The sequence below is a fragment of the Haliotis cracherodii genome, unplaced genomic scaffold, assembly GCF_022045235.1.
Source record: "Haliotis cracherodii isolate W230 unplaced genomic scaffold, xgHalCrac1.p SCAF_10, whole genome shotgun sequence".
Lineage (NCBI taxonomy): Eukaryota > Metazoa > Mollusca > Gastropoda > Lepetellida > Haliotidae > Haliotis > Haliotis cracherodii.
Genome location: NW_027266265.1, coordinates 31,540,567 through 31,555,930, shown reverse-complemented (window position 1 = coordinate 31,555,930; position 15,364 = coordinate 31,540,567). Strand labels below are relative to the sequence as shown.

The 15,364-nt window shown below is 46.8% G+C and overlaps 1 protein-coding gene across 1 annotated transcript in view; it reads left to right on the top strand.

Annotated features, from left to right (window-relative positions):
• The window catches only part of LOC139449048 (A disintegrin and metalloproteinase with thrombospondin motifs 16-like), a 91,462-nt gene that overhangs the window by 73,864 nt on the left and 2,234 nt on the right, over positions 1-15,364 (top strand). The window contains exons 9-20 of the mRNA XM_071230521.1: positions 676-813; positions 2,077-2,230; positions 2,725-2,823; positions 3,178-3,326; positions 5,254-5,429; positions 5,658-5,788; positions 6,125-6,248; positions 6,585-6,829; positions 10,076-10,217; positions 11,514-11,640; positions 12,668-12,875; positions 13,357-13,548. Coding sequence (XP_071086622.1) covers positions 676-813; positions 2,077-2,230; positions 2,725-2,823; positions 3,178-3,326; positions 5,254-5,429; positions 5,658-5,788; positions 6,125-6,248; positions 6,585-6,829; positions 10,076-10,217; positions 11,514-11,640; positions 12,668-12,875; positions 13,357-13,548 — 1,885 coding nt within the window. The remainder of the gene's footprint in view (positions 1-675; positions 814-2,076; positions 2,231-2,724; positions 2,824-3,177; positions 3,327-5,253; positions 5,430-5,657; positions 5,789-6,124; positions 6,249-6,584; positions 6,830-10,075; positions 10,218-11,513; positions 11,641-12,667; positions 12,876-13,356; positions 13,549-15,364) is intronic.

The window sequence follows — 15,364 nt, the reverse complement described above, 5'->3', positions numbered from 1 at the left end:
GGTCATACTTTTAGACAAATTGTTATAAACAGCTCGAGTGGGTCTTTAAGTGGCAGTAGTTTCACCAACAGCTATTACCTTGCTCTTTGTTTGTGGAGAAAGTATAGCTTCAATAGCATAGCTTTTCATTTGAATTGAAAACCTGTAAGTGTTATTATTTATGTCTGTGCATAGTTGCAATTAGGTATGCTGGAAACCTATGATTGCTTCCAATACTGGTTGTTCCTGATTGTTACCAGGTTTGTCAGTACCATACCAATGTTTGTAGGTTTCCCCAAGGTGGCAGACATCTTTTCACCTGCATGACTATTATGCATATCGGGGTGGTCGGGTAGCCAAGTGGTTAAAGCATTCGGTCATCATGCTGAAGACCCGGGTTTGATTCCCCACATGGGTACAATGTGTGAAGCCCATTTCTGGTGTCCCTCGACGTGATATTGCTCGAATATTGCTAAAAGCGGCGTAACACTATACTCACTCACTCAATCAATCTTTGCATATCCATAAGAAGGACTAAGCTTGAGAGGTTGTTAATTGTTATCATGTCACTGCTATTCAAGAGCTGAGCATTGGTGTGTCTCTGGTTGGAAAGTTATTGAAAGCATATTAACAGGAAACAACAAAGAATATAAATCTTCTTTTCTCTGCTTCTTACATTTTTATCATATTTTATAGCTTTGGAATGTTCCATGATGGGGAGGGCAACTTCTGCAAGAGGACAGCTGGTAACATCATGTCTCCCACCCTCACTGGTCAGAATGGACTCTTCCAGTGGTCATCTTGTAGCAGAGGTTATCTCCATAAATTCCTAAAGTAGGATATCACCATTATATACCTTGTACCCATCATCTGTGTGTGATTGTGGTTTCAAATCCCAGAATTGCCTTGATTATTGCATGATATTAGAGCGAGAGCCCACCTACCTGAGGAAGCGGTGGCAACCAATGAAATACTGGTCTTTTTTAGGGGTGACTATTGGTCTGGAAATCACTATTGCGATAACTATTGATAATGAAAGAAACTATTGCGATAAATATTGATAGTTTTCAGTGTATCATTTTAGATGGATTTTAGAGTTGAATTAAACCTTGGAACTGAAGTTTCCTTTGAATGTGATAACCATAACAACAAATAAAAAGTAAAGTTTGAGATATGACTGATTTGTTTTTTCTTTACCGTAATAATTTAAGAAAAAGGAACTTCCACATTACCATGTGTAAATTACTACCATGAAAAACAAATTTTAACATGTATGTATTCTATTGATATGGTAAATACAATCGAAACTATTGATATTCCTAACTGAAATCGATACTTTTGATAGGAAACTGATTTAACAATCGATTTTTGACTTAAAGTGCTTATCAATAGCAATGTATCGATATTTCAATTTATCGTGACACCCCTAGTCTTTTTGTCCCTGCTGGGATACTGGGCCTGAACAGCACCCAAGTATCCTATGCTTGTCACAAGAAAGGACTAAGGATTGGATTGTTTGGCCTTGCTGAATATTGCTGACTGGGTCAGGGAGAACTTTTTCACACTCTCCTGTGTCCTATCTCCAGATTATAAGACATCTACTTTGTCCCCAAGGCCAAACCCAAAGATGTCCCATGTCCAAGGGCCTAACTCAGAGATGTCCAGTGTCCCAGTGCCCAGTCCAGAGATGTCCCATGTCCTAGGGCCCAACCAAAACAGATGTCCCATGTCCTAGGACCCAACCAAAACAGAGATGTCCCATATCCCAGGGCCCAACCCAGAGATGTCCCATATCCCAGGGCCCAACCCAGAGATGTCCAAAGGCCCAACTCAGGGATGTCCCATATCCCAGGGCCCAACTCAGATATGTCCTGTGTCTCAGGGACCAACCCAGAGATGCCTTGTGTCCCAGGACCCAACCCAGAGATGTCCCATGTCCTAGGGCCCAACCCAGAGATGTCCCATGTCCTAGGGCCCAACCCAGAGATGTCCTTCTATGGCCTAGTCCATGCCAGAGATATACACTGTTTCAATATATCTGATATATGCTCTGCCCAAGTGTATGTCAACTGATGATGTTGTGTTGTTTGTTGGTAGCACAGTTCAGTCACAGTGTCTGACTAATGAACCTCAGCGAGTAGCAGAGCTAAAATTCCCTGAGAAATTGCCTGGTCAGCTGTTCAACGCAGACATCCAGTGCAAGTGGCAGTTTGGTCTCAGTGCCCGAGTCTGCACATTTGACTTCGGCAAGGTGAGTGTGTTCTGTTCCTACTGAAATGTCTTTCAAATCTAACACCTTAAGTGATAAGCCTCTGGGCAGCTTGACTGTTTTTCGTCTAATTAAAGCCAACACTTATTGGCAGGGTGAGGATTTTGTTTTCTTCTCAATTTATATACAGTATATCAACTGAAATTATTAAGCTCCAAACAAATTGTTCTTTTTTATAAAAACAGTATTATATCTTTGAAATTAATGATACTACTCCACTTTTGATAGGGTTATTTCTGTCTTTCCATGATGCACAATAATTATTTTCATATGTAAAGTGTATAATTAAATGACATCTGATTATGCCTGTCTGAAGTTGAGAGAATTGACTGTATCATCTACACGATCAATTACTGAATGATTGTACACTCATTGGGAGGAGTTAACATGTTGCGGGAATTAATATTTTCATTCTCCCACATGTAAGCATTCAGTCTGAAAAGGTAACATACATTAACCACTCTTTTGCATTTCAGAGAGAGATCTGCAAGAGCCTGTGGTGCTTCAAGGGCGATACCCTGTGTGAGACCAAGTTCCTTCCTGCTGCTGAAGGAACATCATGTGGCTCTGAAAAGGTATGTCTACAAGCCCCCAAAAGACATTTTACATAGGCAGTGAAAATTAAAATAATCTTGCCTTGAGGAACTTGTTCCTCATATCAATGTAATTAATATTAAAGTTACAATTCATATATACAGTGAAATCTCACTAACTTGAAATCCAAGGAACAGTGAAAATATATTGAATTACCTGTATCAGTGGGAAACTGGTTTTAGACTAATGCACCGATAAGGATTGTCTGCAAAAATATCTCAGACTGATTAACAAGGTTCACTTTGTGTTGTAACAAGGATGATGATGACTTAATGAGTCTGTTCACTGGCGAGATGTTGTCCTTGTGTTGAGACATGCCTCTGTTGTGTATCTAGTGGTGCCGCCATGGCAAGTGTGTGAAGTACGGCAATGAAGGGCCGCGGCAGGTTGATGGCGACTGGTCAACATGGAGTGAGTGGACTACATGTACTCGCAGCTGTGGGGGTGGCATCAAGCATCGGTCCAGGCAGTGTAATAATCCTCTGTGAGTAGGTGATGGATCAGGTTTCAGGTGTTGAAAATGCTGATCAGAAGAACCATATTTGGATAAAACTGTACTCATTCATTTTCTCACTAAACTGTTCTGTTTGCACCAGTTTTTAAATGTTGATTGCCTGAGAAACGATTGTGTTTTATACAAAACTGATATCTATGTTTTGAATTTGAAATATATGTTCAGACACTATGGACATATCTGTTATGCGCTTCTGACAAGCTAATGTACTGCAGACTAGAAGGGGAAGTGTTGACCATCACCCTCCATTACCTATGTCACAACTACCCTACTACCCAGGCCGAAATGTTCAATGGTTGCCCTTGCCCCCTTGTCTCCAGTTTGGAGGCAAGAAATGGACTGTGCAAGGGATCTCCCTGCTCTGACTTGGACACTAAGCTACAGCTTCCCTATACCCCTATACAGCTATACCACAATAAGGTGCAAGCCACTAATATACAGCTAACCTTGCCCTCAGGCCCCAGTATGGTGGGAAGACACTAACCACAGCTTCTATCCCCCTCAGGCCCCAGTATGGTGGGAAGACACTAACCACAGATTCTATCCCCCTCAGGCCCCAGTATGGTGGGAAGACACTAACCACAGATTCTATCCCTCTCAGGCCCCAGTATGGTGGGAAGACACTAACCACAGCTTCTATCCCTCTCAGGCCCCAGTATGGTGGGAAGACACTAACCACAGCTTCTATCCCCCTCAGGCCCCAGTATGGTGGGAAGACACTAACCACAGATTCTGTCCCCCTCAGGCCCCAGTATGGTGGGAAGACACTAACCACAGATTCTATCCCCCTCAGGCCCCAGTATGGTGGGAAGACACTAACCACAGCTTCTATCCCCCTCAGGCCCCAGTATGGTGGGAAGACACTAACCACAGATTCTGTCCCCCTCAGGCCCCAGTATGGTGGTAAGACACTAACCACAGATTCTATCCCCCTCAGGCCCCAGTATGGTGGTAAGACACTAACCACAGCTTCTATCCCTCTCAGGCCCCAGTATGGTGGTAAGACACTAACCACAGATTCTGTCCCCCTCAGGCCCCAGTATGGTGGGAAGACACTAACCACAGCTTCTATCCCCCTCAGGCCCCAGTATGGTGGTAAGACACTAACCACAGCTTCTATCCCCCTCAGGCCCCAGTATGGTGGGAAGACACTAACCACAGATTCTGTCCCCCTCAGGCCCCAGTATGGTGGGAAGACACTAACCACAGATTCTATCCCCCTCAGGCCCCAGTATGGTGGGAAGACACTAACCACAGATTCTGTCCCCCTCAGGCCCCAGTATGGTGGTAAGACACTAACCACAGATTCTATCCCCCTCAGGCCCCAGTATGGTGGTAAGACACTAACCACAGCTTCTATCCCCCTCAGGCCCCAGTATGGTGGTAAGACACTAACCACAGATTCTATCCCCCTCAGGCCCCAGTATGGTGGTAAGACACTAACCACAGCTTCTATCCCTCTCAGGCCCCAGTATGGTGGGAAGACACTAACCACAGATTCTATCCCCCTCAGGCCCCAGTATGGTGGTAAGACACTAACCACAGCTTCTATCCCTCTCAGGCCCCAGTATGGTGGTAAGACACTAACCACAGATTCTATCCCCCTCAGGCCCCAGTATGGTGGTAAGACACTAACCACAGCTTCTGTCCCTCTCAGGCCCCAGTATGGTGGGAAGACACTAACCACAGATTCTATCCCCCTCAGGCCCCAGTATGGTGGTAAGACACTAACCACAGATTCTATCCCCCTCAGGCCCCAGTATGGTGGTAAGACACTAACCACAGCTTCTGTCCCTCTCAGGCCCCAGTATGGTGGGAAGACACTAACCACAGATTCTGTCCCCCTCAGGCCCCAGTATGGTGGGAAGACACTAACCACAGCTTCTATCCCCCTCAGGCCCCAGTATGGTGGGAAGACATGTGGTGGTGAGCGGGAGATGTCCAAGATGTGCAGTCTGCAGGCGTGTGGGCGTGGCAGCAAAGACTTCCGCACAGAGCAGTGTGAGGTGTACAACCATGAGTTGTTCCGTGGACACTACTACCAGTGGGTGCCCTACAAGGACGTCAAGAACAGTGAGTTGGATTCCTGTGTGCCTGGAAGGGAGCAGTTCAATGGATGATTAAAAATCTTAATTCTTAAATTTGAGGTGGGGGTGTTCCCACTGTTCAGGGGGGGGGGGGGGGGGGAGAGAGAGAGGGGGGAGAATACTGCACCCCCTTCTGGACCCACCTATGGTATGTGGTATATCTGTACACAGTTAATGACCGATATAGTCAAACTGTGCATCTGTCTGTACACAGTTGATGACCAGTGCAAGCTCTACTGCCAGGCCAAGGATTACAACTTCTTCTTTGCCATGAGTGATGAGGTGAAGGACGGCACTCCATGCAGCGACGACACCGACGACATCTGTGTCAAGGGCAGCTGCCAGGTCAGTGATGTTCACATTGTTCATCTGTGTACTGAGCCCACAGAAGATTTCTTATTCGTCAGTATCATTTTGATATCGATATAATGAAATGTACCCACTTGTATTTGGTAATAAGAAAATGGCCATATGCAGTAAAAGCCTTATTGTGTGAAATTAATTACCTTAAAATATTTACACGTTGTAAACTTATGTTTGTGATATGTTGCCATTGTTGGCTGTTGTAGAATATGTAATTTTATGTTACCTGGTGACCTAAGGAGTCATGGCACTGTGTTTATCATATTTGCAACACTGAAGTTAAATATTGCACATTAACATCACAATGTATAACTTCAGCCGGTAGGTTGTGATCTGGTTGTCAAGTCGCCAGCCAGGTTGGACCGATGTGGTGTGTGCAAGGGAGATAACTCAACTTGTGAACTCATGACTGGATCATTCAAGGAGCAGCCGAAACACAATAGTAAGGATGCCTTTTTTATTCATCAACTACCCAACCAAATAATTTAAGAATTTTCACTGCATAACTTTTGTTCTTGATATTTGTAAATGCTTCATTAAGTGCTCATGGTAGATTGCAAATATTATTTTTTTTATCAAAGTTTGCATTTTACCACTGGTTAGTTTTGTAAAGTTATGAAGGTGTGGATACCAATATGTCCCTTGAAACAAGTGTATTTTGGATAAATATGACAGGAAAACTAGATAATTAGTTGTAGGATGGTGTTGATATTATTAATTGATGTTTGGTGCTTCAACAATTCTTATCATTTGTAACGCCCCTGAATTGTTCCCTCAGCCTACTACCCGATTGTGGTTCTCCCTAAAGGGGCCCGGAGCATCAGCATCCAGGAGGAGGAGGTCTCCCCCAACTACCTTTCTCTGAAGAACATCTATGGCCGATACTACCTCAATGGCAAGTGGAAGCTGGACTGGGCTGGGATACACAAGATTGGTGGAACACGCTTCACCTACAAACGCCCCTATGACCGCCCAGAAAGTCTCTACAGCCAGGGACCCATCCAAGAGGATCTGGTGTTGGAGGTTGGTTGTAGGGGAGGGTAGGGGGAATCTGTTGCTGGGGGTAGGCTGTAGGGGAGGGTAGGGTAGGGTGTTCTCTGTGCTGGAGGCAGGCTGTAGGGGAGGGTAGGGTGTTCTCTGTGCTGGAGGTAGGTTGTAGGAGAGGGTAGGGTGTTCTCTGTGCTGGAGGTAGGTTGTAGGGGAGGGTAGGGTGTTCTCTGTACTGGAGGTAGGCTGTAGGGGAGGGTAGGGTGTTCTCTGTGCTGGAGGTAGGTTGTAGGAGAGGGTAGGGTGTTCTCTGTACTGGAGGTAGGCTGTAAGGGAGGGGAGGGTGTTCTCTGTACTGGAGTTAGGCTGTAGGGGAGGGTAGGGTGTTCTCTGTACTGGAGTTAGGTTGTAGGAGAGGGTAGGGTGTTCTCTGTGCTGGAGGTAGGTTGTAGGAGAGGGTAGGGTGTTCTCTGTACTGGAGGTAGGTTGTAGGAGAGGGTAGGGTGTTCTCTGTACTGGAGGTAGGCTGTAGGGGAGGGTAGGGTGTTCTCTGTACTGGAGGCAGGCTGTAGGGGAGGGGAGGGTGTTCTCTGTACTGGAGGCAGGCTGTAGGGGAGGGGAGGGTGTTCTTTGTGCCGGAGGTAGGTTGTATAGGGGAGGGTAGGGTGTTCTCTGTACTGGAGGTAGGTTGTAAGGGAGGGAAGGGTGTTCTCTGTACTGGAGTTAGGCTGTAGGGGAGGGTAGTGTGTTCTCTGTACTGGAGGTAGGCTGTAGGGGAGGGTAGGGTGTTCTCTGTGCCGGAGGTAGGTTGTATAGGGGAGGGTAGGGTGTTCTCTGTACTGGAGGTAGGCTGTAAGGGAGGGGAGGGTAGGGTGTTCTCTGTACTGGAGGTAGGTTGTAGGAGAGGGTAGGGTGTTCTCTGTACTGGAGGTAGGCTGTAGGGGAGGGTAGGGTGTTCTATGTGCTGGAGGTAGGTTGTAGGGGAGGGTAGGGTGTTCTCTGTACTGGAGGTAGGGGAGGGTAGGGTGTTCTCTGTACTGGAGGTAGGCTGTAGGGGAGGGTAGGGTGTTCTCTGTACTGGAGGTAGGCTGTAAGGGAGGGGAGGGTAGGGTGTTCTCTGTACTGGAGGTAGGTTGTAGGAGAGGGTGTTCTCTGTACTGGAGGTAGGCTGTAAGGGAGGGGAGGGTGTTCTCTGTACTGGAGGTAGGTTGTAAGGGAGGGGAGGGTGTTCTCTGTGCCGGAGGTAGGTTGTATAGGGGAGGGTAGGGTGTTCTCTGTACTGGAGGTAGGCTGTAAGGGAGGGGAGGGTGTTCTCTGTACTGGAGGTAGGTTGTAAGGGAGGGAAGGGTGTTCTCTGTACTGGAGGTAGGCTGTAGGGGAGGGGAGGGTGTTCTCTGTACTGGAGGTAGGTTGTAGGGAAGGTAGGGTGTTCTCTGTACTGGAGGTAGGTTGTAGGGAAGGGGAGGGTGTTCTCTGTACTAGAGGTAGGCTGTAGGGGAGGGTAGGGTGTTCTCTGTACTGGAGGTAGGCTGTAGGGGAGGGTAGGGTGTTCTCTGTACTGGAGGCAGGCTGTAGGGGAGGGTAGGGTGTTCTCTGTACTGGAGGTAGGCTGTAGGGGAGGGTAGGGTGTTCTATGTGCTGGAGGTAGGTTGTAGGGGAGGGTAGGGTGTTCTCTGTACTGGAGGTAGGGGAGGGTAGGGTGTTCTCTGTACTGGAGGTAGGCTGTAGGGGAGGGTAGGGTGTTCTCTGTACTGGAGGTAGGCTGTAAGGGAGGGGAGGGTAGGGTGTTCTCTGTACTGGAGGTAGGTTGTAGGAGAGGGTGTTCTCTGTACTGGAGGTAGGCTGTAAGGGAGGGGAGGGTGTTCTCTGTACTGGAGGTAGGTTGTAAGGGAGGGGAGGGTGTTCTCTGTGCCGGAGGTAGGTTGTATAGGGGAGGGTAGGGTGTTCTCTGTACTGGAGGTAGGCTGTAAGGGAGGGGAGGGTGTTCTCTGTACTGGAGGTAGGTTGTAAGGGAGGGAAGGGTGTTCTCTGTACTGGAGGTAGGCTGTAGGGGAGGGGAGGGTGTTCTCTGTACTGGAGGTAGGTTGTAGGGGAAGGTAGGGTGTTCTCTGTACTGGAGGTAGGTTGTAGGGAAGGGGAGGGTGTTCTCTGTACTAGAGGTAGGCTGTAGGGGAGGGTAGGGTGTTCTCTGTACTGGAGGTAGGCTGTAGGGGAGGGTAGGGTGTTCTCTGTACTGGAGGCAGGCTGTAGGGGAGGGTAGGGTGTTCTCTGTACTGGAGGTAGGCTGTAGGGGAGGGTAGGGTGTTCTCTGTACTGGAGGCAGGCTGTAGGGGAAGGTAGGGTGTTCTCTGTACTGGAGGCAGGCTGTAGGGAAGGGGAGGGTGTTCTCTGTACTAGAGGTAGGCTGTAGGGGAGGGTAGGGTGTTCTCTGTACTGGAGGTAGGCTGTAGGGGAGGGTAGGGTGTTCTCTGTACTGGAGGCAGGCTGTAGGGAAGGGGAGGGTGTTCTCTGTACTAGAGGTAGGCTGTAGGGGAGGGTAGGGTGTTCTCTGTACTGGAGGTAGGCTGTAGGGGAGGGTAGGGTGTTCTCTGTACTGGAGGCAGGCTGTAGGGAAGGGGAGGGTGTTCTCTGTACTGGAGGCAGGCTGTAGGGAAGGGGAGGGTGTTCTCTGTACTGGAGGTAGGTTGTAGGAGAGGGTAGGGTGTTCTCTGTACTGGAGGCAGGCTGTAGGGAAGGGGAGGGTGTTCTCTGTACTGGAGGTAGGCTGTAGGGTAGGGTAGGGTGTTCTCTGTACTGGAGGCAGGCTGTTCTCTGTACTGGAGGCAGGCTGTAGGGAAGGGGAGGGTCTTCTCTGTACTGGAGGTAGGCTGTAGGGGAGGGGAGGAAACACCTCATCCTGCTTTTATATGTCAAGGTGATATGGTTTGCCATCTGTATGTAGAACATTCAACCCTGGCCCCAAGTCACAAGGGAAACTCCACATGAAATAGATATACATAGTCTGAAGTACGAATAGTAAAATTGATGTTTCATATGTACGTGTAACATGAAGCAAAATTATTATCTGGCTCCAAGGTTTGCATCTGAAGAAGGCACCATAAATGTGATATTACTAGACTATTGCTAAATACATGTCACTCATTCTTTTTCATAGTAAAAGGTAAATTCACAACCTTAGGAAGCACATTTTTCATTGCAATATGAATATCCAAAAGCAAATAATAGGTTGTAGCTGGAAAAACAATTTAGAAAAGGAATATTAAGTCTGTCTCCTTATTTCAGATCCTGGTGCAGGGTCAGAACACAGGAGTGCGGTATGAGTACACCATGCCCAAGAAGGTGGCGCGGCCCACCCCAGCACCCCCCTCCCACAACTACACTTGGACCGTGGTGCTAACGTATTGCAACCAGCAGTGTGCAGGAGGTACTGTTATTCAAAACCACAACAACAGAATCTGCTTTGTCAAATGTAGTGACACTAAACGGTGAATGCTTGATGCTGCATAATAAACCAGTTTGGGTCACTCTTGGTCAGTTTACCATCAAAATTTATCGTTGGTTCTAAACAGATATTTACTACCCAGTACCCTCTGTAGGTCTCAAGGGGCTGGGGTGGCCCAGTCGTCTAAGGCGCCGCGATTCGCTGTGCAGAGTTGCGTCTCTTGGTCACGCCAGAAACCTTTGATGTGGTTTGAATCCCGGTTCACCCCGATTATGTTTCTAGGTTTGTCAGCACCTTACCTGTGCTCGTGGGTTTCACCGAAGTGGTTAACATCTGAGACCTGCATCACTTCGGGCTTTCCGCCCACATTAAGCTGTAACTGGAATACTCTCACACTCACTCACTGTAGGTCTCAAGAGTTGGGTGAAAAAGTCCCCATTGGGACATGCATATCTGGTCATGCATATGTTGAAGCTGAACATATCAGAAGGAATATGTGCATAGTAAGAAAGAAATGTGAACATTAGTGGCTTGTAGTGTAACTTTGAAGTTATGGTCAATTTTGGTTATTAAACAATATATATTGTGACTAACCACGGGCCGGGTAGTCCTGTGGGGAAACAGATCCTAGTCAGTACCCACCCAACCTGAGAACTGAGTTACCCGTCCCAGGCCAAAGTTGTATCCAGATTTTCATTGCTGTATCATTTTGTACCCAGACTATATCTATGCGTATCCTGATTTTGGAAATCTCGCTATAATCTATGTCGTAAATGAATCCATGATTGGTTTACGGCATTCAACAACATGGCCACCAGAATTTCCCAAAGAGAATTTTCTATTAAACGATGTTCATTCCACACAAGATACAATTATTATGGCTTTCTGCACAGGAAACAATATACAGTTTGGCATAGGTCTACTGATGTGTTTATTATCATTTATGTCTATGTGAACAACATTGAGCTTGTGTAAAATATTATCTCCTCTAATGGTGAAAAATCATTTGATGTCGTAACAAAAATCGGGGTAAACTGATCTGGGTACAAAATGATACGGCAATGGAAATCTAGGTTTAACTCGATAGATTGTTTTGTACCCACATTTCAATAGTAAACTGATCAAGAATGACTCTAGTAGCCATAAGAAGAACTAACATGTTACGCTGAGATTCTTGTGTCCTCTACATCAACAAAACTATTTTATCTAGCCATAAACATCCAGCTCTGGTTAAACACAGTGCCTTTTTTCTTTCTTCACGTGTACATTTGTTCTAAGGTGAGCAGACTGCGTCAGCCAAGTGCAACCGCAATGATCAGGAAGAAGTGAACCCTCGATACTGTGACACTCGGAGGAAACCCCGCACAGGAACCTTCCCCTGCAACACCCAGCCGTGTGCACCAAGGTACTGTCAGTCTGTTCATGTTATTGTCCCCCACAACACCCAGCCGTGTGCACCAAGGTACTGTCAGTCTGTTCATGTTATTGTCCCCCACAACACCAAGCCGTGTGCACCAAGGTACTGTCAGTCTGTTCATGTTATTGTCCCCCACAACACCAAGCCGTGTGCACCAAGGTACTGTCAGTCTGTTCATGTTATTGTCCCCCACAACACCAAGCCGTGTGCACCAAGGTACTGACAATCTGTTCATGTTATTGTCCCCCACAACACCAAGCCGTGTGCACCAAGGTACTGACAATCTGTTCATGTTATTGTCCACCACAACACCAAGCCGTGTGCACCAAGGTACTGTCAGTCTGTTCATGTTATTGTCCCCCACAACACCAAGCCGTGTGCACCAAGGTACTGTCAGTCTGTTCATGTTATTGTCCCCCACAACACCAAGCCGTGTGCACCAAGGTACTGACAATCTGTTCATGTTATTGTCCACCACAACACCCAGTCTTGTGCACCAAGGTACTGTCAGTCTGTTCATGTTATTGTCCCCCACAACACCCAGCCGTGTGCACCAAGGTACTGACAATCTGTTCATGTTATTGTCCCCCACAACACCAAGCCGTGTGCACCAAGGTACTGACAATCTGTTCATGTTATTGTCCCCCACAACACCCAGCCATGTGCACCAAGGTACTCTTGCTTGTGGTGCTGGAGGGATCATTGTTGTGTAGGTTACCACAGAAATATCCATGGAGTCATCCAGCAGATTTAGTTGAACCTGTGTTTGTCAATGTGAGTTGCAATGTGTGATTTTTTCATCATATGCTGAAAGCAAGGATTATTCTTGACGCTGTTTATGATCAATCAGGAACCACTGGTTAGACAGACATATCTGCTAAAATTTTCGACAGCAGCATAAAACATCATTCACTTATATAACTGCCAAATCTTGTGGTGTCCCCAGGTTGGAATAGGCCCCCCAACCTATGCTTGTCATGTAGTAATAGTATACTAAATGAATGTGTTGTCCTAGGTGGGAAGACGGCCCATGGGGCAAGTGCAGCAAGAGCTGTGGTGGTGGAGTTCACAAGAGGAAGGTTGTCTGTAAACAGAAGATGTCTGCTACCCTGGACAAGAAGATCAAACCCCGTCTCTGTACTCGGTCCTCTAAACCAGCCCGCAGACAGCGTTGTAATACTCAGGAATGTCCTCCAAAATGGAAGAAGGGCAAGTGGTCCTTTGTAAGTGTATATTCCAACATTGTTTTGCTTTGCAGTATGACGCATTGATCAAAATAGGTTTGAGATAAAAAACATATTGACACATTTGTGTAAAATCCTTGTGGATAATTTTAATTTTAAACCACTTCATTGAGGTTATAGCATGGAAACCAATCTTTAGACTCAAATGTTTCAAATTATTCAAACATAGATGTGACCATAACCAGACATGTCTGTCCCCAGTACCCTATGCTTTTCTCCCTGTGGGGATTCAAGGGTAGAATAGGCCCCCAGTACCCAATGCTTATTTCCTGTGGGGAATACAGGGCAAATTGGGTCCCCAGTACCCTATGCGTGAAAGTTTGGTGTAGACTTGCCACTTACATATCACCATGAAATCGCCACATTGCTGACATTCACTCGCTTGAGTGCTGGCATTAGTTTACTGATGCACCATAGAAGCAGGCATCATGTCAATGAGGTGATCATATTTTGTCCACAGTGTTCAGCGACTTGTGGCATTGGTGTCAAGAAGAGGGAGATAACTTGTCGCAGCAAGACACTACAAGGCCAGGTGCTACTGCCAGACAGTATGTGTCAGCAGAACCCTCAGCCACGGAGCTCCAAAAGGTGTCGTCGTTCTGAATGTCCAGTGGCGCCTCAACTTCAGTGGGCTGTCACGTCATGGGGTCAGGTTAGTTGTCACTGATGTCAGATTCTTTTTGTAATTAGAATTGAGACCAATATGAACCAATATTTGTTCAAATGATTATGATATTTGGGTTTTCTATAATTACACATTGTTTCCTGTACAATTGGTGTAAACAAAAATTGTTTTCTGAAAATCTCACATATCCATTAAATCAGTCAACATGAGTAGATCTGGACAGTTCTTGTCACAATTATACATGGCTTTTCTCATAATTTGGTATTGAAATAGTTGACCATTGGGGACAGGTCATGTTCATAGTCAATCATATGGGTTAAATTTGTTAACTTATCCTGCATTACTCTTTCATGCTATTACTTTTCACCTTTGACAGCAGTGAAAGCTGTGATTGATCCTGCTTGAAGAAATAAAGATGTTGTTCCGTAGCAGGACCCCCAATCACTAGCTGCCACATCATACATGTATCAACAGGTGCATAGGCCTCCCTTTGTTCAGACGCCTGTGCATGCTTATCAGCACAATGCCTTTGCGTCTTCGGTGGTTTGTGCACCGCCTAAGCTTCAGACGAATAGGTTTACCCAAGCTCGTATGATACCCTAAGCACCGATAGTATCTTCTGTGAGTCTTAAGGTCCCATCAATGGATAGGGCAATGCCAGGGATGAGCTTGGGGCTGGGGGCTGGGGGCCATGTCACCTTTGACAGCAGTGAAAGCTGTGATTGATCCTGCTTGAAGAAATAAAGATGTTGTTCCGTAGCAGGACCCCCAATCACTAGCTGCCACATCATACATGTATCAACAGGTGCATAGGCCTCCCTTTGTTCAGACGCCTGTGCATGCTTATCAGCACAATGCCTTCGCGTCTTCGGTGGCTTGTGCACCGCCTAAGCTTCAGACGAATAGGTTTACCCAAGCTCATATGATACCCTAAGCACCGATAGTATCTTCTGTGAGTCTTAAGGTCCCATCAATGGATAGGGCAATGCCAGGGATGAGCTTGGGGCTGGGGGCCATGTCACCTTTGACAGCAGTGAAAGCTGTGATTGATCCTGCTTGAAGAAATAAAGATGTTGTTCCGTAGCAGGACCCCCAATCACTAGCTGCCACATCATACATGTATCAACAGGTGCATAGGCCTCCCTTTGTTCAGACGCCTGTGCATGCTTATCAGCACAATGCCTTCGCGTCTTCGGTGGCTTGTGCACCGCCTAAGCTTCAGACGAATAGGTTTACCCAAGCTCATATGATACCCTAAGCACCGATAGTATCTTCTGTGAGTCTTAAGGTCCCATCAATGGATAGCGCAATGCCAGGGATGAGCTTGGGGCTGGGGCCATGTCACAGGACTCATTGTCTCTTGGCAGGACTTGTATCCAGAGCGTCTAAATCCCTCTGGTGGTCCAAGAGCCATTTGCCTGTCCACTGTTCGGAACATTATCATTCGGACTCCTCAGAAGTGTCAACAGCTGAGTCGCTTGACAACCCCTCGGAGTGCCTCAACCAGATGCCAGATTGAATGGCTGGCCAACTCTCAGCGGTAGCACCGTCCCCTGTTTCAGATGTCGACAAGAGGGATACGATCTGGTCGCTCCCTACATCCATCCCACATGACCGGATGTTAAAGGATATGGTCAGAGCGCTGGACAAGGATTTCTCTCAACTAACCCTCTCTCCAGCTTTTAAGGCGCCAAGATTTAGAAGGGATGATTTTCCCATTCACGATGCCATAAAAATAATTGAATCATGTCCAGAGCCAGTATATGTCCACTCGTTCGTTTGGATAATTGTACCACTGTCATGGCTTGGTGACTCAGTTCCAGACCCAACGCACGCTATTGGC